Source organism: Euphorbia lathyris, chromosome 1 (assembly GCF_963576675.1).
Source record: "Euphorbia lathyris chromosome 1, ddEupLath1.1, whole genome shotgun sequence".
Classification (NCBI taxonomy): domain Eukaryota; kingdom Viridiplantae; phylum Streptophyta; class Magnoliopsida; order Malpighiales; family Euphorbiaceae; genus Euphorbia; species Euphorbia lathyris.
In genome coordinates, this window is record NC_088910.1 from 8,661,917 (window position 1) to 8,686,895 (window position 24,979).

Consider the following 24,979-nt stretch of genomic DNA (forward strand, 5'->3'; position numbering starts at 1 on the left):
TAAAAACATAAAAGCATATCAAAATATAATATAACCGCTAACTGGATAACGAACTTCGCAGGATCTCTTTCTTTAAATCTTCACGACTTCAACGCACGCCCTGCAAATATCCGAAATACTTTGTTCGATGATGTTTCCGATGTAATAACTTTACTCGAATAATTTCTCTTTAGTTTTTTTTCTGCTTTTTCTCAATATGTGTCCTCTTCTTTACCGAAACAAAGAAGAACGACTCAAAAGGACTATGATGATGAAGAAGAAGAAACGTCGTTAATCTTATATCGATAAAGAATCCGCTTCTTCTTAAAAGCTCCGTTTTCAATAGTAATAACAATTTTTCCAGGTTCTTTATTAGTAAAAGAATTACGAATAGTTCCATCTTGAAAAGCTATTCTCTTCCCTTTTGCAACTATAACTGTGTATGAACCTTCGTCGGCTGGCACGAACTCTTCTTTGTAGTTTATTTCCCAGCCCGAAACTGATACTTCCCATACTACCGTCTTTCCTTCCTGTTCGTCATCAGAAAAACAAACACGTTGATCGGTTATTCGGGGAAAAAGATATGTGGATTCTCAAAGGATCCCGGGTTTTCATAAGAAAAGTAAATAGTATTAATAGAAACACTTGAAAATGTTGTTTTACTACAAAAGAATTCCACATCACCGTCGAAAATATCCGTCGGTGATACCGTCGATTCCAATTTTAATTTGTTCATGTTGTATCAAGAAGTTAATGAGCTAATGTTCTAACATTGTAACATTTCTTAATTTGCTAACAACCTAAATCACAATTCTCGATTTTGACATGTCCCGATTAGTAAAATTTCATCCAATTTGGATGGAGACTTGACAGAACCATTATCTCTCGACATGTGGTGATATTTTGACACCTGAACTTGACACGTTGTGATATTTTGACACTTGAACTTGACACGTGGCACGTCTCAAAGTTTTTCTTTTCCCACGCAGATTTTCTTACTGGAAATAATTAATTGCATTCAAGAAAAACGTAAAAAAAAAACAAATCTATAAAGTAAAGTCTATCAAGTCCAAGTGTCAAAATATTGTCACGTGTCAATGTGATAACAGTTCTGTTAAACTTCCGTTCGAGTTTGATGAAATTTCACTAATTGAGATTAAGTCAGTGGCCAAATATGAACAGATAATAGATTTAGGGGCCAAATAGCAAAAATTTAGATAGATCAAGGGTCAAACAGTACTTAAGCTATATAAAACATCTTTAAGCTTTTGATATTTTCTATTTTTATTTGATAGAACTCTTGATCTTTCGATTTAATATATTGATCTTAACATCAATTATAATATTTTTTATATAACGCATTTTAGTCCTTTTATTTTGAAAAACATATTATAAGGTCTATATATTTTATCAATATTAAGTTTTTGGTCTTTCTCTCTATTTTTTTTTTAGATTTTTAACCGAACATATTTAAAAATATAGACAAAATGACCATAGGGTTAATATTGACAAAAGATAGGGACTTTATAATGTATTTTTCAAAATAGAATGATTAAACAGTGTTAGATAAAAAGAAGGGGACTAATATATTATTTACCCTACATTATATGCTTATTCTTACCAAATTAGTTACCTGAGAATATTTAATTCGGTTAAAAAAACTGCTGCTCAATTATCTTCGTCTCAAATTATATTTTTTACCGTTCGAAATAAAATGTATCTATAGACACACTAGACATTAAAAATATATATTTTCGAATCATAAGACATAATGAATAACGGTCTGTAAACGAGTCTTATGTTCAAATCTAACTTTTTTGGTTACTATACTAAGAACTTAACGTGTATCGTGATTTATCAATAACTCAATATGACAAATTAAAAAATGAGCGACTTAATCAATAAAAATAAAAATAAAAATTAGAAAACTCAAAGATCGCGACCAAAGTTCTACGGATATAATAATCCCGTTTTCTAAGTTAATTCGAGTAATCGGTTCGAGATTGGTTAGACATTTTTTAGGTGATTCGAAGTTTCTAATTTAAGTGACTCGAAACCTTAACTATAGATCAACGCTAATCAACAGTTACAACATAATATAATAGAAAAGAAAATACTCGTAGTATTCGGAACGTCCTATAAGACATGTAGTTCGGTTTTATATCTGACGTGTCGGTTCATTATTATATTTAAACTTTGTACTAAATAATTGGAATGAATATTTGAGAATCTTACCTCTGGTGCCAGAATCTCAATGACTTCTGTTGATCCTGCCTTCACAGTTGCCTCTTTCACATCTTCGCCGACGGAAAATTCTGCGTCGGTCTCTCGTTTAAGTCCTCCGTACTGTACTGGAATTTGCGACGCAGGAATATACCTGAAACGATACGCATTCAAGTTTGTCACTATAAATGGTATTCCGCCGTAGATGGAGAAAAAAAATCAGAGAGTGAAGTTACAAACTTAAGCAGTGTGTCTGAAACTCGGGCCGAACGAGCATAGACTATCTTGTTCTTGGTTCTTTGACTCAAGGAAGGCGAGAAGAGCGCACTATATGCGTAATACCAGAACGGAACATTAATGAAAATCTGCAACAAATAAACATAAATTGAATTACGAAATATGCAATTAGATACGAGAGTGTGCGTATGCTTGTACGCGATTCAAATTCAAAAAAATTGTACGTCGGTCTATTAGATATAATAAATGGGGGTGACGGGACAGCGGGTCTCGGAGGGTCTATTGACCCACCTATTTAGAGGAGAAATAATAATAAAAAGAGAAATATAAATAGCGTGGATAATTCCGTCGCTTATGTATATTTCTGTTTGTAAATTCATTTTATTCGAAAATCTGTACGGATTTTGCATCAGCAATGAAATTTGAAATATCTCTGTCGCTAATTATTAGTCTATTTTTTACATATTTTCGTCCATTGACTCTCGATTATTTTGTTTTAACTTAGAATTAGACATGTTCACGGGCCCAGGTAGATACCCTTCGGCCTGTCCAAGCTCGTGTCCCTTGGGCCGGACTTGGACATGAAAATTTATCTTTAAGCCCAGGCCCGCTAAGGCCCGCCTCTTTTTTGGACAGACTCGAGATTTATAAAAATAGCACGGACCGATCCAGTCCGACCCACCAATTAATATTAATTAGTAGATTTATATATTAATATTTATTTTTAAGTATAAATTTAATTATTTATCATTAAAAATTATACATATATATATTTAGGTGGGTTTATATGGGCTAGGCTTGGAATTTGATTTTTGAGCCCGAGCCCGTTTAAATTAACAGCCGGTTGGGCTAGGCTTGGACTGAGCATTTTTAGACAAAAGCCCACTGGGCCCGAGCCATGAACAGTAAAAAAACAAAAAAAAAACTTACGTTTTTAGCGACGAATTCCGGATAATTTTCTTGGAGAAGTTCTACTACTTTCTTTGTGGCATTCCTGAGCTCTTTCTTGGTGGGTAAAGGAGTGTTCTTAAGATCACTGATTTGGAGAATCGCCGATACACCTCCGGGTTTGAAGTCTAGCTTCTGAATTCCTTTCTCCATTATCTGAATCCGCCCTCTCATGAATTTTTCACGACGTTCTTCAAAAGTTCTTCCGTAAATCTCCTCGTTCCCAAGAACAGAGAAGAAATTATAGCATACCGGATGGCCATTACGGTCATGGCCTTCCATCGAAGCCATAGATCCAGTATCAGCCCCGATATCTTCCTCCAAGATCGAATCAATCTTGTTTTCCTTTCGCCATTTCAACGTGTTTCTCAACATCTCAAAAGCATCATTCGCCTTAAAATCTTTCGCCTTTAAGAACTTCAGTAGCACCGTGTCCGTCCTGTTATCTCCTTTACTGGGAAGTAACGGAACCCCCCAAATCGCTATGTCTTTGTCTACGACATACTCCGTCTCGACTACGTTGTTTTCAAGGACATTTTCGACGGCTTTTTCAACGACGCTTTCGACCACTTTCTCGACGATTTTTTCGAGGGTTTTTTCCTTCGATTCTTCTTTTTCTTCTACTACTACTTCTTTCCCTTTCGCAGTTTCTCCGCTTTCTTTTTCCTTTTCATCTTCTTTCACTTGTTCTTTAGTTTCCGCTTTTAGTACTTCATCAGCAGAAACCGAACCCGAAGTTTCACCTTTTTCTCCGTCGCCCTTCTCTGTTTCCCCTGTTTTCTCTTTCACGTCCTTTTCCTCCTCCCCTGACTTAACAATTTCCCGTTCTTTCTCTTTCTCCTCCCCCGACTTAACAACAATTTCCCGTTCTTTCTCCTTCGTCGCTTGGAAAAGTTTGTTGTTAATAATCGCATCTTCAAGCTTCGATCTAATTTCATTCAATGCTTTCATTTCATTCTCTTTCAAATCAGAAGAAAGATTAGTTTCTTCCTTGAATGAAGAACTTCTTTCAATCTCTGTTTTCTCATCGTTGCCCTTTTTCTCCGTTTCCGTCGCCTTTTCCTTCTCCGTTTCCGCAATTGCCCTATCAACCACAGTATCAAGCACTGGAATTTTAATTTCAACTCCATCTTTCTCTTCAATTTTTAATTTCTCAGTTTCACCCACTTTCACTTCCTCTTTCTCCATTTTTTTCTCTTCAATTTGGGGATTTTCTGGCTCTGTTTTTGGGGTGTTTTTTTCATCAATTTGGGGGTTTTCTAGCTTTGATTCAGTAGCCATTATTGATGTAAAAAAATTCAGAAATGTGAGTAAAATTGGTAATGGAAAGTGAAAACAAAAAGGGTAAAAAATGATTTAATGTTGACAACAAAGAGTAAAAAAGAAACATTAATGGCCTCTAATTTACCCTGTTTTTCTGCTCTGTTTTCTGAGAAAACTTCAAAGTTCAAAGCTTTTTTAACTACTTGTAACTGATAACACTTTCAAACTCCTAAAATAGAATAATTTTAATAAAAATAAGAAAAATAAATCATTTTAATAAAAATAAAAATAAATAATTTTATGCTTGTTACTGGCTGAAAACACTTGGAGTATTGGAATAATACTAGTGAAGATTCAATTGTTATGCCATTTTTAGAAAATTAGATGTGATTGAATTATAACCATTAAATTTAGTGAGAAACTTAATTATTCTATAAATTATACATATTTAAAAATGGGTAAATAATTATTTAATGAGATTTTTATAACTTTTTTATAATTTAAATATTCGAGGATTAATAAATAGAATAAAAGTTAAGGACTAAGCGGTATATTATTAAAATATAAGGACTAAACAGTGCGTTTGGTGAAAATGTAGGAAGTTACGGAGGGACTAAATTGTTTAATAATTCAAATATTCTAGGGACTAAAAATTAGAACAAAAGTTAAGGACTAAATGGTGTGATGTTAAAATATGAGGACTAAACAGTTTGTTAGATAAATATGTAGGGAGTTATAGAGGGACTAAATGTTTAATAACTCAAATATTTGAAATAGAACAAAATTTGAGGATTAAACAGTGTTTTAATGGATAGGGATAAGGCGCAAAAATACCCTAACATTTACAGCTAGGAGCAATTTTACCCCTAACGTTTAAAACAGTGCAATTTTACCCCTAATGTTGTTAGCCAATATCAATTTTACTCCGAACGTTGACAAGTTGCATCAATTTCAGACATTATTATAAAATGCAGATATTTCGTTTCTTATTCTGTACCGATTCCACGTGTGTTGATTCTAGAAAAAGAAGATTTCATATTTTTTTATGATTTAATAATAGAATTGAGAATTAAAAATTTTAAATTCACGAAATATTTGAATTTTTTTGTTCGACTCATATAAAATACAGTATATTTTTTTCTAGTTTAATCATATATTTGTGACATGTTACTAATGAGTGATAAAATGACGCACATGTGAACTGCAGATGACAATATTATAACCGAGAAGATAATTTGATGAATTATTCTCAAATTGACCCAATTTGTCAACGTTATGAGTAAAATTGCTTTTGGCTACCAACATTAGGGATAAAAAAAGCACCATTTAACCGTTATGGGTAAAATTGTTTCTGACTATAAATGATAGGGATATTTTTTTACCTCAGTGATAGGTGTAATTTACCCTTAGACTGAATACTGAGTATTGGAATGACACTAGTGAAGATTCAATGGTCATGCCATTTTTAGAAAATTAGATATGCTTGAATTATGACCAGATAAATTTAATGAGAAACTTAATTATTCTGTAAATTATAAATACAATTAGGAAAATGAGGGGTCAAGATGGTTATAATTTTTATAAAAAAAATTTTGGACAATGGTCATATTTGTCCATAAAATTATTAGATAAGATCAGTTTTATTATTGTCCTACAAAATAGCTCTATTTTGTCTTGATAGTAGAAATTTTACTTTAGTGATAGAAAATCTAATTCAATTTAACCTTTTTTTAGTGGGTTACTAAACCCAGCCCCATTTTCACACTTCCAGCCCCGAAAAAAGACCTAACCGCCCTTTGAACAAAAACTGAAAATTTGGATCCCTCCCAAACTCTCTCAAAACTCATTTTCATCCGAATCAAAGACAAAACGTTTGATGGAAGACAATCCGTTATCACCGAGAGTAGACGGGAGTGATGCTACGTCCGAAGTCAAGGTATGTTTCCGAATTAACTTCCTTGCATTTCTGTAATTTGATTTGGAAAAAAAAATCTGGTTCGGCACTCGGGCGTGTGAGCATCACGCCCCACCACATGGTCGGGCGTATGAGTATCACGTCCCACCATGTGGTGGGGCGTGATAGCCACACGCCCCACCATGAGGTGGGCCGTGATATTCATACGTCCCACCATGTGGTGGGGCGTGATGTTCATACGCCTCACCATGTGGTGGGGCGTGATGTTCATACGCCCCACCTCATGGTGAGGCGTGATGCTAACACGCCCGAGCATATTTGTGGCTGTTTTTCGGGTTTAGACACTGAAACGCTATAGAAAAGTCACGTTCTGATACAAAATGTTCGTTATTACTCATTTACAGGAGGTTTCGTGGGAAGAATTTGACGGAAACGGCATAGATTACAGCTCGCAGTTTTTTCCCAAACAAACATTTCAAACATATCATGAAGCTGTTAACTGGGCAAAACAGACGGCAATTGGGATCGGGTTTGAGTTAACAACAGCGTCGCACAAGACGGGGCGCAAGTCAAAGTGGATATTGGTTAAATGTGCTCGTGGTGTTAAGAATTATAAAAGGAAAAAGGATGTGGATATGGATATTATACTACGGAAGAATACAAAAACAAAGTACTGTGGTTGCAAATTCCAGATAAAGGTTATGGAAATCGGCGAATTGGGCGGTTGGGTGGTGAATGGGATTCCTGGAGATAGAGGACAGCACTGTCATCAGTTGGCTGTATATCGTCAGGGCTACAGACAGATGAGCGGACTAAGCCCGGCTTCCAAAAAACTCGTTCGTGAAATGAGTTCAGCTCAAGCTAAGCCTTGTGCTATTTTTGCTGCAATCAAAGAAAAACATCCGGAGGATTGCCCGACACAAAGGCATATCTATAACTACAGGGAGAAAATCAGGACTGAGAGCTTTGAGGGTCGGGATGTAATCGGTCAGTTTTATCGGCTTGCTATAGATAAAGACTATATACATTGGACGCAAGCGGTGCCGGGCAGCAATGTCGTGACTCACTTATTTATGGCACATCCAACATCGATCGCACTGTTCCGATCTTATTACTTGTTTGTTGGTATGGATTCAACATATAAAACAAACAAGTATAAGATGCCATTCTTCGAAATCATTGGTATGACGCCTTCTAACAAAAACTTCTTGATCGCCTATGCAATCATGAAGGATGAAACCGAGGGTAGTTACATGTGGGTGTTACAAAAATTGAAGCTTTTGCTCCAACCTGATGTGCATCCGACAGTCATTGCTACAGACCGGGAGTTAGGACTGATACGGTCGGTTCGTGAGGTATTTCCTCATTCTCATCATTTATTGTGCACATGGCATATTAATAAAGATGTTGAGGATAGAGTTGGCAAGTTGAGTGGAATGAAGAAGTTTGGTGAAATTTTTAAAAATTCCAAATGGAAACGTATAATTGAAGCCCCGACAGAAGCTAAATATGAGGCGGCAGTGGTAGCTATGAAGAATACTACTGGCAACTGGCCTGGTGTGATTCAGTACGTGGAGACCACGTGGCTAGTGCATAAAGAAAAGTTTTGTCGAGCATGGACAAACAAGGTGTTGCACTTAGGAAACACCACAACCTGTCGAGTGGAGAGTTCACATGCACAGTTGAAACTGTGGTTGAATTCATCTACTAGTGCACTTGATACAGTGTGGACGAAGGTGCACAAGGACATTGAGGCTCAGATCGAGGCGATCAAGTAAGACATTTATTCTGTTATTTGCTTTAATCTTTTAAAATTTAATACATTAGTTTTATAATCCGTCATTGTAGCTATGAAGAATACTACTGGCAACTGGCCTGGTGTGATTCAGTACGTGGAGACCACGTGGCTAGTGCATAAAGAAAATTTTTGTCGAGCATGGACAAACAAGGTGTTGCACTTAGGAAACACCACAACCTGTCGAGTGGAGAGTTCACATGCACAGTTGAAACAGTGGTTGAATTCATCTACTGGTGCACTTGATACAGTGTGGGCGAAGGTGCACAAGGACATTGAGGCTCAGATCGAGGCGATCAAGTAAGACATTTATTATGTTATTTGCTTTAATCTTTTAAAATTTAATACATTAGTTTTATAATCCGTCATTGTATATAATCAGATACTCACTCGAGGACTCGAGAAGAAGATCTGCGGTGAATCACTTTGGAGAACCTTTCACGTATCTCGACTTACACGTTTCACATTACTGCTTGGCTGTACTAAATGATGAGCTCAAGCGTATGCACGCATTGAGTATGGATGTGGTAACTGAATGCGGATGCGTGTTGCCCATGACTCATGGCATTCCGTGTGCATGTGAGCTGAAAACATATATTGACACAAATGAATCGGTCCGTGTTGACCGCATCCATCCTTTTTGGAGATCTCTTGCGTTTGAAGGGTTGAGTGACATACCAGTTACTGCTCCAGTATATGCTGACGGGTCTGAGGATCACCGATTTTTTCAATCTCTTGTGGAAAAGGTTGAAAAATTAGATCCTTCAATGGTGCGTAGCATATCGATGTACATTCATGATCAGATAAACCCGGAACAAAGTGGCTTTAAAGAACCTGAGGTCAAAGACACTGTTAGGGGTAGACCAAAGGGAAATTCATCAACAAAATGAAATCTGAGTGCATGGGAGTACAACCAGTCACCACGAGGTCGAGCACGGTCCTCGGGTTCGAGGAGTAGTCGTAGTCGAGGACGTTCTTCATCCTCATCTGTGCATAACAGCCAGATGTCGGGTATATTTTATTTCATTTATATATATGTTGAAGTTAAAGTAAATATATTTTTATTGATAAATTTCATATATTAATATTTTCAGTCGGATTTGATGCGGATATCGCCAGTTACCACCATTTACATCGGGTTCAAGGTCTCATCGTACCATTTATTACTGGATTCCATGATGTTGTAGTAGATGGTAACTGTGGATTTCGTGTTTTAGCCGATGCCATCATTTTTAACCGAGAGGAGTGGAAGCTGATGAGAGTGCTCATAGAGAATGAGATGCGGGCAAACCGTGATCTGTATGTGCCAGTGTACGGGAACGGATTTGATGCTGTCCTCACACGTATTAAATGGGCAGGAGCGGGTTGTGGTGAGTCCCACTGGATGGTGAGTCCGGATGACTTATTTGCTGCTGCATCTGTATTGAACGCAGTAATTTTCCTCTTTACTACAGAACAATTAGGATGTTGCACTATACTGTCGATGCGTTCGGACGATGGAAGACCACCTGAGCGAGAGATTGTGATTTGTCATTTGGGGAGTTATCGTCACTACATACGTCTTTATTTACATCCTTCGTTTCCAGTGCCTCCCATTGCCACCCAATGGCGATTATTTTCTCATCAGAGTGTTCGTCATTTAGAGAATTTATACGCTGAAAGGAGAGAGGCTTGGACTAGATTATATTAGTTTTATATGTTGTGATTAATAATATTTATTAATTAACTTATATTATTTTTTGGTTTTAAGTACAATTCTGTAGTTACGGGTTTAACCGCATATTTACGGGTTTAACGGACTATTTACGGGTTTATCGGACTATTTACGGGTTTGACGAACTATTTACGGGATAAAAAAGCTATTTTTTTTGCGGATTCGACACGGGGACGTGTGGCCATCACGCCTCACCTCGCGGCCGGACGTGATAGCCCCACGCCTCACCGTGTGGTCGGCCGTGACAGCCACACGCCCGACCGTAAGGTGGGGCATGTGGCTGTCACGGCCGACCACGCAGTGAGGCGTGGGGCTATCACATCCGTCCGCGAGGTGAGGCGTGATGGCCACACGTCCGCGTGTCGAATCCGCAAAAAAAATAGCTTTTCCCCTCCCAAAACCCATGAAAGGGCATTTTCGTTCTTTCACGGGGCTAGGGGTGGGAAAATGGGGCTGGGTTTAACAACACCCTTTTTTTAATATGCATGTTCTTCACATTTTATGGGCTTACGTAAGATAAGAGATAAAAAAAAGTATTTAATAAAAAAAAATTATACTTAAAAGTTTCAAATAGAAATTTAGACTCGTTTTAGGTTTAAAATATCATACTCCATCCGTTTCATATTACATATCTTTTTAGAGATTTTTTTTGTTTTATGTTGCATGTCATTTACATGACTAATACATATTAAGTCACTTTTTTCTGTTATAAAACGTGAGTTTATGAAAATTAATTGGAATTAATGAACTTATTATAAAATAAATAAACAGTGAAATCAATAAATAAAAGAACAACGCCAATGAGGGTTGGTCCGAGTGGTAAGGCGTTGAACCTCTGCTTGACAGGTTTGAGGTTCGATTCCCCACTCCGTTAAAATTTAGCCCTCATTGGTAGCTGATCTGTAAAAGAACAGCAAAGTCTTTTTTCTAATATTCTTAATTTCTATACAACTCTCTAGAAAGACTTGTAACATGAAATAGAAGAAGTATTTTTTTTTTAATTGAAAAATAAAAGGAGTATTATTTTATCCTTTTAGACTAAATATTATAACTATATTTATAATAAAAAAAATTATTATATATTTATGTGTATATATATAGTAAAAAAGTGAGTCATTTTGACCTTAGGTGCTAAATAGTCCCACTCCTAACTTATGCGCAAGACTGGCCCTGCTTTAATAAATATTCATCAAAAATTAGCAATTAATTTCTTGAGGAAGTGCAAAATTGAGCTAGAATCGGCAAAATTGAGATACTTTTGTACAATCATCAGAAAATTGAACTTCTGCAATAACAGTAGGGTAAAATTGAATTATTTTGTATAATAAAAGAAAATTTGAACTTCTATTGAAAAAAAAAATCGACCCTATCCTTTTCTAATATATATAAACACAGTGTGTTTTGAAAGTAGTTAGTCAGAGACAATTTTACTTCTAAAAAAACTACGGACGCAGTTGGTTATAATTTATTGGTAATAATTAGATAATAAATTAATTTTAAATAAAGAAAGATAAGGATCACAATAACTCTTTATCTTTTGATTTTGACTACCATTTGACTTTTTTTTAAAAACCTATTTGGACTACGTTTGCTAACGGAATCAACCACATGTACTTATTTATCAACTTTCAAACCACATAATTTATATTTAAAAATGGCCTGAACCACAAAATTTATTTTTATAATTTTCCATCGAACTAATTCAATTGTATTATTGATACAACAGATGTAAACCCTCAAATTAATTCAATTGTATTTGATACAACAGTTGTAAATATGTTTAACTGGCAACACTTGATATTTATATAGATATTATAAAGATTGATATTTATATAGATATTATAACAATGACCAATTAAAGTTGGCTTGAGTGGAAAAACTCCCTACTCGTTTAAGCTATATCTCAAATTAACATAAAAAGTCTTAATTGGAAAATGAATCATCTAAAAAAATGTCTAACCAACAGTAAACCGAGTAATCATATTAACTGCCAATAAATAAACTTACGAATCAATGCGATTTATTTAATTATTTTTAACAAAGAGATGTGTTTTAATTAAAAGTGAGAGATTAGTTTCAGCATCCAAGAAAAAACTTTCTTATTTTTTCATTTTACATAGCAGTTTCCACCAAGACACCTTTATCAAACTATGTATAAATGAAAATGATACCAATGTTAATGTTTTGTGTGACAAAAGGGGGATGGATCCCAAATCAAAGATTTTGTTGACATTGAGTGCAAATTCAAAAATTTCTTGTTATTCAACTGCTATCAGTTTCTGAGCTTTCAGGAGGAGGCTGATGGTGAAGCAGTATGAACAGGAGTGTCGGGATGAGCTCCCCATTCCGTCCAAGATCCATCATACACAGCAACATCTTGCTTCCCCAGTCGGTGAAGCCCCTAAAACACACAATAATCAGGATTTTATCTCATCGGTGTCAAAAGACATGATAACACAATTTATAGAAACAACTCACATAACACGATTATCATTTTTGTGTCATTTATATCATATACAATCATCATGTGGAATATATCGATTACATAACATGATAATGACACTCCTCCCCTTATATGGATGAACACAATAGAACGATAATATGAATTTTCGATCAATTTTATGTCGAAAAACTAGTGAAACATGTTTAGCTATAGACTCGATATCATGTCAGCAATAGAAACACTCGAGACTTTAATTTCTTGTTGTTTATAGACCCCTATTGGAATAATATTTATGTTGCTGACACGATATTAATAGAGCTGACATGGCGTGATTTAAGCAAAGTAATACTACTTCAATTTTCCGGCATGAAATTGGCAAGAAATTCATAACAATGACTATTGGAACAAAAGTCAAAGTTTCGTTATTTTTATGACACAAATTGAAGTTTAGTGATCTTATCGAAACAATATGCAAAGTTGAGTGGATGTCATTGCCTTTCAGCGTATTTCATTCTTTTATATATCCGGACATGTACACATTTTGCATCTCCTAGTTATGTGTGATTCAAACTCCATTTAACGTGCATGAAACAGGCATAATGTCACTATTGCCTTAAAGCAAAAGGGTTAAACTAATGGGTTTGATTGTTTTATTTAGAGGTTAAAGTAAAGTTAGTTTGAGTATTGATGTGGTAAGATTATTTTAGGGATTGACATGGCATGTTGTTAGGAAACAATTATCTAATGTGGCAATATGTGTCACGGGACGAGTTAAAACAATGACATGTTGGCAGTTTCAGTAAATTTGAATCACATAACTGGATCATTCGAGAGTGGCTTAATCTGTTAAAAAATAATTGATCATGATTTAATATATCCATTTAAAAGATTAGGAGCTTAATCTCTTAAAAAATGAATTGATAAGGGGGCTCAAATATGCGTTTTTCCTAGAAATTACCGGTAGAGGGATGCATTTTTTTTAAACAAAAAAAACCCATTAAATTTCTGGAAAGCTCATCCACAAAATGGTAAAAAAAAGAATCAAGGCTTAATACATAATTACACTAAAATTGTCACCATTTACCGGTTGACACCCTGAACTTACACGACCTATCACACACCTAAACTGATTTGAACCTTCATCACCCTTATTTGCTGATTTGACAGACTTCAAAGTTGACATGGCACCGCCAAGTCAAACTTCCTCTTAAACATATTTCATGCCATGTCAGCAAATAAGATTGCGAAAGGTCCAAAAGTGACAAGTTTAGGTATGTGATAAGTCTAAGTATAAATTCAGGATGTCAAACAGCAAAAAAAAAGTGACAAGTTCAGGTGTGTAATTATATATTAAGTCTTACAATGGTAAAAGTATGAAGAGGATAAATACCAAAGCAAGTATGCAAGCAGTCACGCCAGTCCCACAAGAAGTAACGACGGGGCTATCCAACGAGATGTCTGTCGAAAAACACATTGTCAGGCCACTAGCTTATCAGAAAAAGTTTCAAGAACGCCTTCTTGAACTTGGTTAAAGTGTACTTAAAGTGACCTATTGACACCTGAATTAGTTTAAGGTGATCTATAGATCTCCTGAACTTGCTTAAAGTAATTCGTGTTTCAACTTGTCCAAATCACCTATTACTTTGCCACGTAGCACTGCGGGGTTAATTATGTTACTTTAAGCAAGTTCACAGAGGCTAATGAGACATCCTTAAAATTCAGAGCGTGAATCGGTTTTGATGTAACGCAAAGGGAAGGAAGATGGGAGAGGTCTTTACCTTCTTGATCAAATCTTTTCTTAAGCTGATCTGGTGGTAAAAGTGCTTGGGAGGCATCTAACATCTGCAAAGGAACAACAATCATACAGATGAAGAGAAGAAAAAGGAAAATAAACCAATTCATGCTCAATATCAATATCATTCTGCACGTGTGTAATCAAAGGTTTAACTCACTAGAAGGTACTCTAACATTTGAATATTCATGGGTGATCCAACATTTGAATATACGGCTTTGATACCATGTAAACAAAAGTCTAACTTACCTTAAAAGGTACCTCTAAGTAAGGCTATAATAGAGTCGAGCCGAGGTTTGGCCTGCTCATGCTCGAGCTCAACACCTGTTCGTGAGCTACTCGCAAGCAGCTCGTTTATTTGTTCACGAGCTTTGCTGGCGAGTAGCTCATTAATTCTATTCATGAACTTTGTTCATGAACAACTCATTAGTTATGTTCATGCGAAATTTCTTTAATACAAAACTACATAGTTTTGAAACCTACAAAACTAAAGTTTCACACAAAACTACGTAGTTTAACATTTCTCCCTTTATAAAATATATTATTATTAAAAAAAAAAAAAATTGAACCAAGCTTGCTTACAAGCTTGTTCATGAACCTATAACAGAGCCTGCTCGTCAGCTTTCGAACCGAGTTTTACTGTGCTCAAGTTAGGCTCATTTATAAATCCAGCCAGAACACGGTCGAGCTTTTATCAAGCCGAACGTCGAGCCGCTTGGCTCATTTACAGCCCTACCTCTAAGGAGGAGATTGTCTCACTCACATATATAAGAAGTCATTTAGCTTCTTAATTAAGAAACGTCTCAGGGTAGAAGAGAAGTAGTTCATTTACTTGGGGAAAAGGAATGCACTTGCTGCTAGGTACATGACCACTTCTTATTCCCTTTCTAGGTTCTGGTGCAGCTCCATCGAACCTGCAAAAAAAACACAACTGTATTATATTCATTGATTTACAATCCCATGTGATTAGCTTCTACACGGTAGCTTCAATAGTTTACTTGCAAATGCCCCTTTTCACTTGGGGTAAATATATACATAGCCCCTGATCTATAGGGGTATTAACATTACGGGTCCTAAACTTTATTTCGTGACTTGATTACTATGGGAAGCAGATATCGAAGTAAAAACTAAGCATGTCATTTTTAAGGACTACCTGGCCTTTGAACGAGCATCAATGAATTGGTGAGTCTTCTCCTCAATGTTTTTCTTGACCTTGAAAAAGTCCCAACAAAATTTGCGTACAATAATGAGAAATGAGTTATTTAAGCATATATAAATAGATAATATGTAATTATGTTTATATACGGAAATGCTTGGCCTTATATTCCATGTAGGATTAGGGATAGACATGATTTTACCTGTTTTCTTTAAATCATATAAATATGAAGGGAGATAAGGTACAAAAAATACCCTTACCGGCCAAAAGTAATTTTACCCCTGAACTCATAAAAGGTAAGATTGAAGACCTAACATTGACGCGTTGGGTCAATTTCAGACATAGTTAAAAACAAAGATATTTGGCCCAATACATCAAATGCCCCCTGAACTTGTCTCAAAAGCTTTATTGGCCCCTAAACTTAAAAAGTGTCTCGTTAGCCCCCTCAACTTGCTTAAAATAATCTGTTGGCCACCTAAATTTGTTTAAACTGACCTATTGGCCCCTGAACTTGCTTACAATGATCCATTAGCCCCTAAACCTGTTTAGGGTGATATACATTTCAATTTGTCTAAATATGTAAAAAAATTCAAAACTTAAAATATAACGGTCTAATTTGCAACTGTAAATCTTTAAAACAAATTAACTTTCCATTTTTAAGACCCATAGGGCGTTTTTATAGATTTAGGGACTTAATCATGACAATTTAAGCAAATTTAAGGGGCTAATGAGACTATATAAGTTCAGGGGCCATTTGGACAAGTTTAGGAGCAACTGATGTATTAAGCCAAGATATTTTGTTCTCAAGTTCTGCATCAGTTGCACATTAATTGATTCAGAAAGAAAATATTTTCGTTTTTTGCAATTTCAAAATAGATTTGGAGATGGAATGCCTTTATGCTCGACAAAATATTTGGATTTTAAAACTTTTTTGTCTACCACGTGCAATACTGAGATTTTTTTTTCATGTGTATACATGTGTCTTTTGATCAGTTACTTATGAGCGATACCATGACCACATCTGCAATGGAGATAACATGATTCATGACGGAAGAGAGAGCTCCGTTAATGATGTCTAAAATTGGCCCAACTTACCAACCTTAGGCTAGGCCCTTCAATTGTACCATTTATGACATTAGAGTTAAATTTGCTGGTGGCTGACAATGATAGGGGTATTTTTGTAATTTATCCATGAATATCAAACCTAGATATAAGCACTGTTTGATTTGGATTGAAATTACAAGACATACTATTAAAATAGCAGTTGATGGACTAAACCTGCTCAAGAGTCCAAAAAAGATGTGGCTGAAATTTTGTCTGAAATGTTACTGGTCCAACCTGCAGTGATATTCAATATATAAATACTAATAGACACAAATATCTTTCTCCAAAACAGAAGGCATGCTACTAAGACCGTGGAAGTTAAACTATCAGAGAAAATTACACCCATGGCACCTCAATTTTGAGGTTACTTTCTTTATAGCCCCTAAACTTCAAAACCGGACATTTTTGCCCTTTATTAACATAAAAGTCCTTTAACCTTTGACACTCCAATTGCAAGTAACCCTCTATTATAGTGCTTATGGAAACAATATTTTTCTAAGCAACTTTAATTCTTGAACTTTTTGGTTTTGAAGTCATTTAGCCATTGTTTGGTTAAGAGAGAGAAAATGTTTATTTAGAGAGAGAAAACTCTATAGATGGTGATTTGGAAAATCAATAACGTGGTTTTATGGAAAATGTAGTTCTAAGCAACTTTAACTCTTGGACTTTTTTATTTTGAGGTTGTCAATGGTCATTTTGAGGTCGTTTACTTTCATAAGGGACTTTTATGTTAGTAAAAGTTTAGAGAGTTTTATCTCCGGTTCTTAAATTCAGAGGGACATAAAGAGAAAGAAAGGTCAAAGTTGAGAGGACATGGGTGTAATTTACCCGATCTACACTTTGAAGTTAATTCTATTGAGTGATAGAACTTTTTGCTTCACTACAGGTCAATGCATATCTAGCATTTGTAAGATTAGTTCAAAAATTCAACTTCTTACCCAAAAGAAGTTAAGAGCAAATTCCGGATTCAATCAAATGCTCAGGAATAAGGTACCAAAAAAGTTTGAAGGTTTTTGGGGAAGTGTCAATTTAACCCAACCTACAAAATAACATCATTTTTAACCTCAACATTTGTGAAATGGTGCAATTATAGCCCTGGGTAACAGAATTCAACGCCTGTGAAATGGTACCAAATTAACCCGAGTTCCGTTACCCAGGGCTATAATTGCACCATTTCACAAAAGTTGGGGCTAAAATGGTGCTATTTTGTATGTTGAGGCTAAATTGACACTTTCCTAAAAACCTTAAGGCTGTTTTGATAGCTTACCTTAATTTAAAAAATAAAAATCATATTAAGAACTTACTGTCTGCCCCTGATATACTTTCTCTATGGCTTCGGTGGCAGCACTAGCTTTCAAGATAGCATCACCAGAAGCACTAGATTCAACATCATAACCAGATGCACGCCATCTCGGAAGGCCTCCATCCAACACCCAAATTCTATCATGCCCAAAGACTCGGAACATCCTTATCATTTAATTAAATAAAAAAGACAAGTATTATTAGGTATAGTTGAATACTATAAACATCAACGTTTTTGGGGAAGTGCCAATTTAGCCCCAACGTACAAATGGCATCATTTTAGCCTCAACTTTTGTGAAATGGTGCAATTATAGCCCTGGATAATGGAACTTGGGGCTAAATCGGTACAATTTCACAAAGGTTGAAGCTAATATGGTGTTATTTTATAAGTTAGGGCTAAACTGACACTTACCCAAAAACCTTGAGGCTATCTTGGTACCTTATCTGAAAAAACAACTCACCACCAAACACGAGCTGCACTAAAAATACCCTTCCCGTCATAGACAACTACCCCATCTTTATTCTCAATGCCAAGAGCAGAAACAGCTGCTGCAAAAGCTTCCTCAGAGGGTAACATGTGTGGCAACTGATACAGAGTCATTCTTACATAATCAGAAAAATTAAAATCCCAAGAATCAGTAATGTTGCAATCATTAGTGTAAGCAATTTGTTTGAACCATGTTCTTTTGAATGCTCAGAAGCAAGGAAAGCACCAAGATTTAGGATAAAATACATCTATAGCTCCTGAATTATAGCGCTACCAACACAACATCATAGCTCTTAAGCTTCATTTTGTGACATAAAAATCCTTATCACAAGGAAAAATATTAGATTCAGGCCATCATTTCGTTAATTTTTTTAATAGATTTTCTTTGATTTGGACTTTAATATTAAATTATGTAAAGTTCAAGCATTGTTATGTCACGAAATGAAGTTTACGGAGGCCACAATGTTAGTAACTATAGTTCAGGAGCCATGGATGTACCTTACCCCCAAGTTTTATAATTGCTTAATACAGCAGCGGACCTGATACTTGTACAGATTATCCGATTAACCCCCTGAACTTTGGAGATGTCTCATTAACCTCTGGACTTGATTAAAATGTCTCACTAGCTCCCTAAGTCCATGTGAGAGAAGAATATACATTTGGATAAGTTAAAACATCTATCACTTCAAACAAGCTTGGGGTATAATAGATCACTATAACAACTTCAAGGGCCAATAGGTCCCTTTAAGCAAGTTTAGGGACTTAAAGCACTATTTGGCCCCTGGCCTATCCAAAAAAAATTCTTTTGGCTTCTGACCTATTATTTGGTCACATTTGACCCCTCACCTAACCCAATTGGTGAAATTTCACCCAATTTGGATGGGGACTGGATAGAACCGTCATCCCCTAACACGTGGGGATATTTTAACACCTGGACTTGATAGATCTTAGTTAAGGGATTTGTTTTTTACGTTTTTTTAATCTGATTAGTTATTTCCACATAAAAAAATCTCTGAGGCAAAAAAAACTTTTAAGTTTTAACACATGCCACGTGTCAAGTTCGGGTATCAAAACATAGTCAAGGGAATAACGGTTATGTCAAGTCTTCATCCAAATTGGGTAAAATTTTAATGACAAAATTTTGGATAGGTGAGGGCCAAATAATGGTTTAAGCCCGAGTTTAGGGGGTCAATAGGTCATTCTAAGCAAGTTCAGGGAGCTAAGGAGACATCTCCAAAGTTCAGGGTGTCAATCAGATAATTTGGACAAGTAAATGGCACCTCTGATGTATTAAGCATTTTATATTTTATATATAGAAACTCTGGCCTACAAATTATAAGTTGACATGCCCCAATTTCATATTTGCTGGACCTAATCAACATAGCCTACTATCTATGAATAACTAGACAAACAACATCTAGAATCTAAACAATAATATAGTGGTTTTTCAACTTCCAAATAACAAAATACACTGTAGAAAATGAAATTAATGCACAAACCAAAATGAGGGCTACCTCTGCCTCTATACTCCAAAAAAAATCCATAAATCAGTTGATTTTTCCATGTAAAATTATATTATATTGCATTTATAAACCAGGGGAAAAAAAAAAAGAGAAAATGACAAATATCTATAACTAGGAAACATCGTATGAACTTATGCATATATAAGCACCTCCAATTGAGAATGATGAGTGTACGTAATGATAAAGATAAGAAATCTTACATTTGTAGTTCGATCTGCTATCCCATCTACATCAAAGAAAAGGGCACCAGGAATATGAGCAACCTGTTAAGTAGAGGCATCATTTAGTGCACTTGAAATCAACATCGAAATTCATGGCGAACTTAAAGTCAAATATGAAGCTCTTATGATTTAAAGAACCTAAGACACATATGCCATTCAAAGAAGATGCTATTTAAAAAAAATTAAAAATAAGAACAACAGTAATTAATTACTCAAGGCTGGTAGAGATTATCTCAAACCAATCAAAAAAGAAAATGTTGCAACACCTGATATTCTTGAATTGGATTTCTCTGTTCATCTGGCATGTACCATGACGAATCCAACACCTAAATATAATACGATTCAGACAGACAATGAGAAATTTGTACGGTATATGAAGAGGAGCAACTATAAATTATAATGCATTGTTTACAAGGTTACTAAACGAATACAAACTTTCATTCTGTTTTTTATTTTAACATAAATAACAATTTTTATCAGGAATGCAATTGCACGTTAAGTTTCTCTTCATAAATGGAATTGAGCCTATCTTTAGCCAGTTCCCATTGATATGTCACACTAATTAATACAAAAGTTTAAACAATCATCAAAATTTCAAGAACAAAAATTCAAATCAGCTGAAAAGTTTTACTTCTTTTTCACATATGGAGCATGTAAAAAGGATTTATGCATGTTCATTAAGCTGGCTAAATTCTAACTAGTATTAACTAACACACTAGCTCAACCGAAACATGTGCAAACTAGCAAAGTTCAGGTGCTTAATAGGTACAAGATTACATTAATGTTCTTTTAGTTAAGAATGATAGAAAAATATTTTCGGATTGAGACTGGCGAGCTAGCATTATGTTTATTACTGAATTATAGCACAACATAAGAAAAATACAGACATTTATGTATTTGCAAGGTTTTCAGAAAGAAAAAAAATTGCCATTGTAAAAATCATTTTCACGGCTCCTAACATAAGAATAATGCTGCTCTATAATACTGAGTTATAGCACAACATAACTACTGAAACACTGGATCATCAACACCAAGAAGTGAGAATGGAACACAAGTAATTGGAGGTACCTTCATATCAGGATCTCTGAGATTTGAATGGAGCCAATCAACTGACACAACAGGCTCATTGGTAGATAAAGATTGCGTAGAAAAATTAGCTGTTGTTCCAACCATTGAGGAAGCCATTACTCGAGAAATCAAACCAGTTTTCTTGTATGATGTATATGCAGGAGCAGCTAGAACACGAAATGATCGCTTCTGAAAAAGAAGCCGAAAAAAAATTGTATTAAGATAAAGTAACAATACTTAAAATAACAAGAATTGTCTAAAAGACTGATCATACTATCGAGAAGCTATTGACTTACTATGCTACAAACTGTCATACAGAAAAAATATACTGCTAAGGAATTGAATTTCTGCTTAGCACAGATATCTGTGGGCCTTTGGGGATAAGTACAAAAATAAAGTTTATGGTTTCACATATTTGAACACACCCTGTGGTTTAAGAGTTCGAAAACGTGGATCTGAGGTTTCCTTCATTTGTAAATATAGACTTTTTCACTAAAAACCATTAGTAAACTAAGGAATTTGAGTCATTTTATTACTATTTTTTGTAATAAAATGTCTTTGATGTTAGGAGGGGTATAATGGGATGTAAAGACCACTATAATTTTTGTTTCGAATGTTTTTCATGTAGGCAAATTTGGATGGTTTTAGTAAGGAGGAAACTTCAAACCCGTGTTTACAAACTTTTAAAACACAAGAGACATCCTTGCAAATTCGTAAACCAAGGTTTATTTTTGTTCTTTACCTTTTCTTTAATTCGATTTAGCATGTCATAAACTGTAATGCAGCAAAAATGTCAAATGTGTATTTATAGAAATTATGCAAACAACATTACTTGTTTTCTATTACTATGCTCACTCTCTATGATAATTTGGGGGAAATATATATATAAAGAAAAAAAAAGGGAATAATCCATAGTCCATTCTTTTAAAGAGCCTCAGTCGTAATGCCTTGAATCAGTATAACACACTGCGACACGAAGCAACGGGTTTATAAAAATTATGCAAACAACATTACTTGTTTTCTATTACTATGCTCACTCTCTATGATAATTGGGGGTAAATATGTATATAAAGAAAAAAAAGGGGAATAATCCATAGTCCATTCTTTTAAAGCGGTGGTTTTCACCTGGTCAAGTGACTGACCAAGTGAATTTGGTCAATCACCATTGGATCTAGGATGTGTGAATCTAAGCCTTACAATGCTTTTAATCTCCACCAAGCGATTTTAATAAGCTTAAATCTAATGGTGAATGACCAAATTCACAATTACTGCTTTTAAAGAGCCTCTTTCGTAATGCCTTGAATCAGTATAACACACTACCACACGAAGCAACGGGATCTCGCTGGATTCGGATTAGTATTGTGTTTCAGTTTTCTATTTGGATTCGACATTGTGGGGACATCGTGGGTTCCAAGTCGGATTAGGTTAGATTAAGTATTATAACCAACACAATCTGATTTTCCGCCTCCTAATAAATACTATTCTACTTCTGGCCGTGGACTAGCCAAAGCAACCTTGGTGAACAGTTTCGATTGTTTGTTTATTATCTTTGTTAAATCCGCACAACAGCCTCAAAGCTTATATCAATCAGCATAGTCCACACAAGATCACGAGCCATAGTTAAGCAATAAATACTGAAAATCCACAGGGACCAAAACCAATCAAATTGTTCTACAAATAAACTCAAGAACACCTAATTCAAGCTCTACTTAAATATTATTGATTCTGCAATTTCATCCAACAATACTTATAAAAAAGTACGAAAACCCTCAAACCACAATCCATAACCACAAAACGAAAACAAATATCCAAAACAAGTACATGAACAGAGCAAAACGGAACATATAATAAAAAAAACAATTAAGGAGTAGAGAGGCAGGCACTCACGTTGAGAAAAGGAAGCAAGCTTTGCGACTTCTGAGAAATAGAGGAGGAAGTAGAGTATATAGATCGGTGACTCAAGAGAGTACGAGCGAAAGCGACTGTTGCCATTTAATTTAAGACCATAGAAAAAATCGGATGTTAAGCTTTTCCTTTGTGTACGACTTTCAGATTCTCCGAGCGAAAGAAGCCATGGAAACAATTGATTAGAGCTCGATTTGTGTTGATGAATCGCACTTCAAATTATCGAAGAGGATGAGAAGAGTTCAGAGCTGAGTGAGAGAGAAACTAGTACGGACTGCAACTTTTACCTGGTTCCTTCTTTTTTAGTACGAATAAGGGTATGGGTGTTTTTACTCTTTTGGGAAGTACGGGACCATGGTAAAAAAATCTCTAAAATTTATACTGACTTTTAACTAATATTGACATCTAATAATTATTTTTAACCTAACATTATCATTAAAAAGAATAATAAATAATTTATTAATCCTTATATATTTATTTAAAACACTATTTAATCTTTATATTTTAATAATTTTTATAAAGAATTAAAGTGTTTAATAATTCAAATATTTAGAGCATCTTTAACACTAACTAGCTATTTGACTCTCTAAAATAATATAAAATATTAGCCTTGCCAAATTTAGCTAGCCAAATTTATATTTTGCTCCAACCATACTAGCTATTTGACTATCTATTTGACTATTTTATCATTAAAAGTGATTAAATTTAAAAAAAAAAAAAAAAAAAGTAGAAAAAATATACAAAGAGGAAAGAGAAAAAAGAATAAAAAATAAAAATAGCTAGCCAAAGAGACTAGCCAAATTTAGCCTGTGAAAATGGCTAGCTATTTAATTTAGAGAGCCATGTCACCTTGTTGGAGTGATCACTCTCTAAATGGCTAGCTAAATTTGACAATTTAGAGAGCCATGTCACCCTATTGGAGATGCTCTTAAGGGATTAAACTTTTGAATAGATCAAAGTTAAAAATTAAATATGGGTTAGCATCGACCAACGAGCTTGTTCAGAATAACGTGAGTCAATGGATTATTGGCTTCACATGCAATCTAGGTGTTTGCACTTCAGTTTTAGCCAAGCTCTGGGGATTGTACTTCGGTCTCGAGCTAATTTGGAGGAAGGCTTATAGGAAGGTGGTAGCGGGAGTTAACTCAATGGTTGTTATTAGGTTGGTTGGCCCTAGGCATCGTCTCTTCTAGCTAATTGCTAAGTGTCGGGAGCTGCTCAGTCTTGGATAGAAGGTCTATATAGCGCATACATACCACGAAGGGAACCGAGCAGCGGATTGGATGGCAAATTTCGCAGGACAGTTGTTTCTGGATCCTCACGATTGTGAGACGTCTCTTGCAGGCCTCTAAAATATTCTTTTTTCTTATATGGGTGGCTCTAATCTTCCTAGAATGATTAGAGGGTAGTGTTTTCTTTTTCTGACGTTTTCCCAGGATTCTATTCCCTCTCCTGTAACAAAAAAAAAATCAAATATTTGAGGAATTAAACTGTTGAATAGATAAAAGTTAAAAATTAAACAGTGTATTATTAAAAGGGCAAAGTACAAAAAAAAATGTTCGTAGTTTGCCCTGTTTGGAAATAAAAGTATGTGGTTTAAATACAATAGAGGTATGTGGTATGGTTTTTTTTATAAACGTATTTAAAATTGCATTGTTAAGTTCTGATGACAATCAAATAGCATTTTTTAGTTTTTTGAAATTACATTTTATATATTGACAAAACACAGACTCTCAAATCAAATTTCAACTGTGTAAAATGAATTTAAATATCAATTTAGTTTATAAACTCTCACATTAGTAAAAATGTAAAATGTCCACCATATGATTTATTGTTTCAGTTTAGGGAGTTGTCCTTTGGGGGGTTGTGTTTAGTCGATATGTAAGAATAATTTTTTAAAGATA

The 24,979-nt window shown here is 35.0% G+C and overlaps 2 protein-coding genes across 2 annotated transcripts; both read right to left on the reverse strand.

Annotated features, from left to right (window-relative positions):
- Positions 1-242: 242 nt before the first annotated feature.
- On the reverse strand, positions 243-4,668 carry LOC136216793 (patellin-4). The gene is made up of 6 exons (XM_066003353.1): positions 4,131-4,668; positions 3,990-4,076; positions 3,370-3,884; positions 2,443-2,567; positions 2,215-2,356; positions 243-509 (listed from the first exon to the last, which is right to left on the reverse strand). Exons 1-6 carry the CDS (start codon positions 4,666-4,668, stop codon positions 243-245), a joined length of 1,674 nt encoding a protein of 557 aa, XP_065859425.1.
- Positions 4,669-12,059: 7,391 nt separating this feature from the next.
- Positions 12,060-23,385, reverse strand: LOC136221205 (thiosulfate/3-mercaptopyruvate sulfurtransferase 2). Its single transcript, XM_066008877.1, has 12 exons — positions 23,058-23,385; positions 21,171-21,359; positions 20,369-20,428; positions 20,082-20,144; positions 18,333-18,457; positions 17,874-18,036; positions 16,744-16,803; positions 15,463-15,521; positions 15,142-15,223; positions 14,296-14,359; positions 13,908-13,975; positions 12,060-12,475 (listed from the first exon to the last, which is right to left on the reverse strand). Exons 1-12 carry the CDS (start codon positions 23,160-23,162, stop codon positions 12,362-12,364), a joined length of 1,152 nt encoding a protein of 383 aa, XP_065864949.1. The 5' UTR covers positions 23,163-23,385; the 3' UTR covers positions 12,060-12,361.
- Positions 23,386-24,979: the final 1,594 nt, after the last annotated feature.

Bases quoted from the DNA above. Each gene is read 5' to 3' on its own strand.
- LOC136216793 (XM_066003353.1), bottom strand. From the start codon at position 4,668: ATGGCTACTGAATCAAAGCTAGAAAACCCCCAAATTGATGAAAAAAAC. The intron at 2,568-3,369 runs GTAAGTTTTTTT...TATTTGTTGCAG, and splicing joins CGGAATTCGTCGCTAAAAAC to ATTTTCATTAATGTTCCGTT. The intron at 510-2,214 runs GTAAGATTCTCA...GATGACGAACAG, and splicing joins TTGAGATTCTGGCACCAGAG to GAAGGAAAGACGGTAGTATG.
- LOC136221205 (XM_066008877.1), bottom strand. From the start codon at position 23,162: ATGGCAACAGTCGCTTTCGCTCGTACTCTCTTGAGTCACCGATCTATA. The intron at 20,145-20,368 runs GTGTTGCAACAT...TCTACTTAACAG, and splicing joins ATCCAATTCAAGAATATCAG to GTTGCTCATATTCCTGGTGC. The intron at 16,804-17,873 runs GTAAGTTCTTAA...ATATCACTGCAG, and splicing joins AAGTATATCAGGGGCAGACA to GTTGGACCAGTAACATTTCA.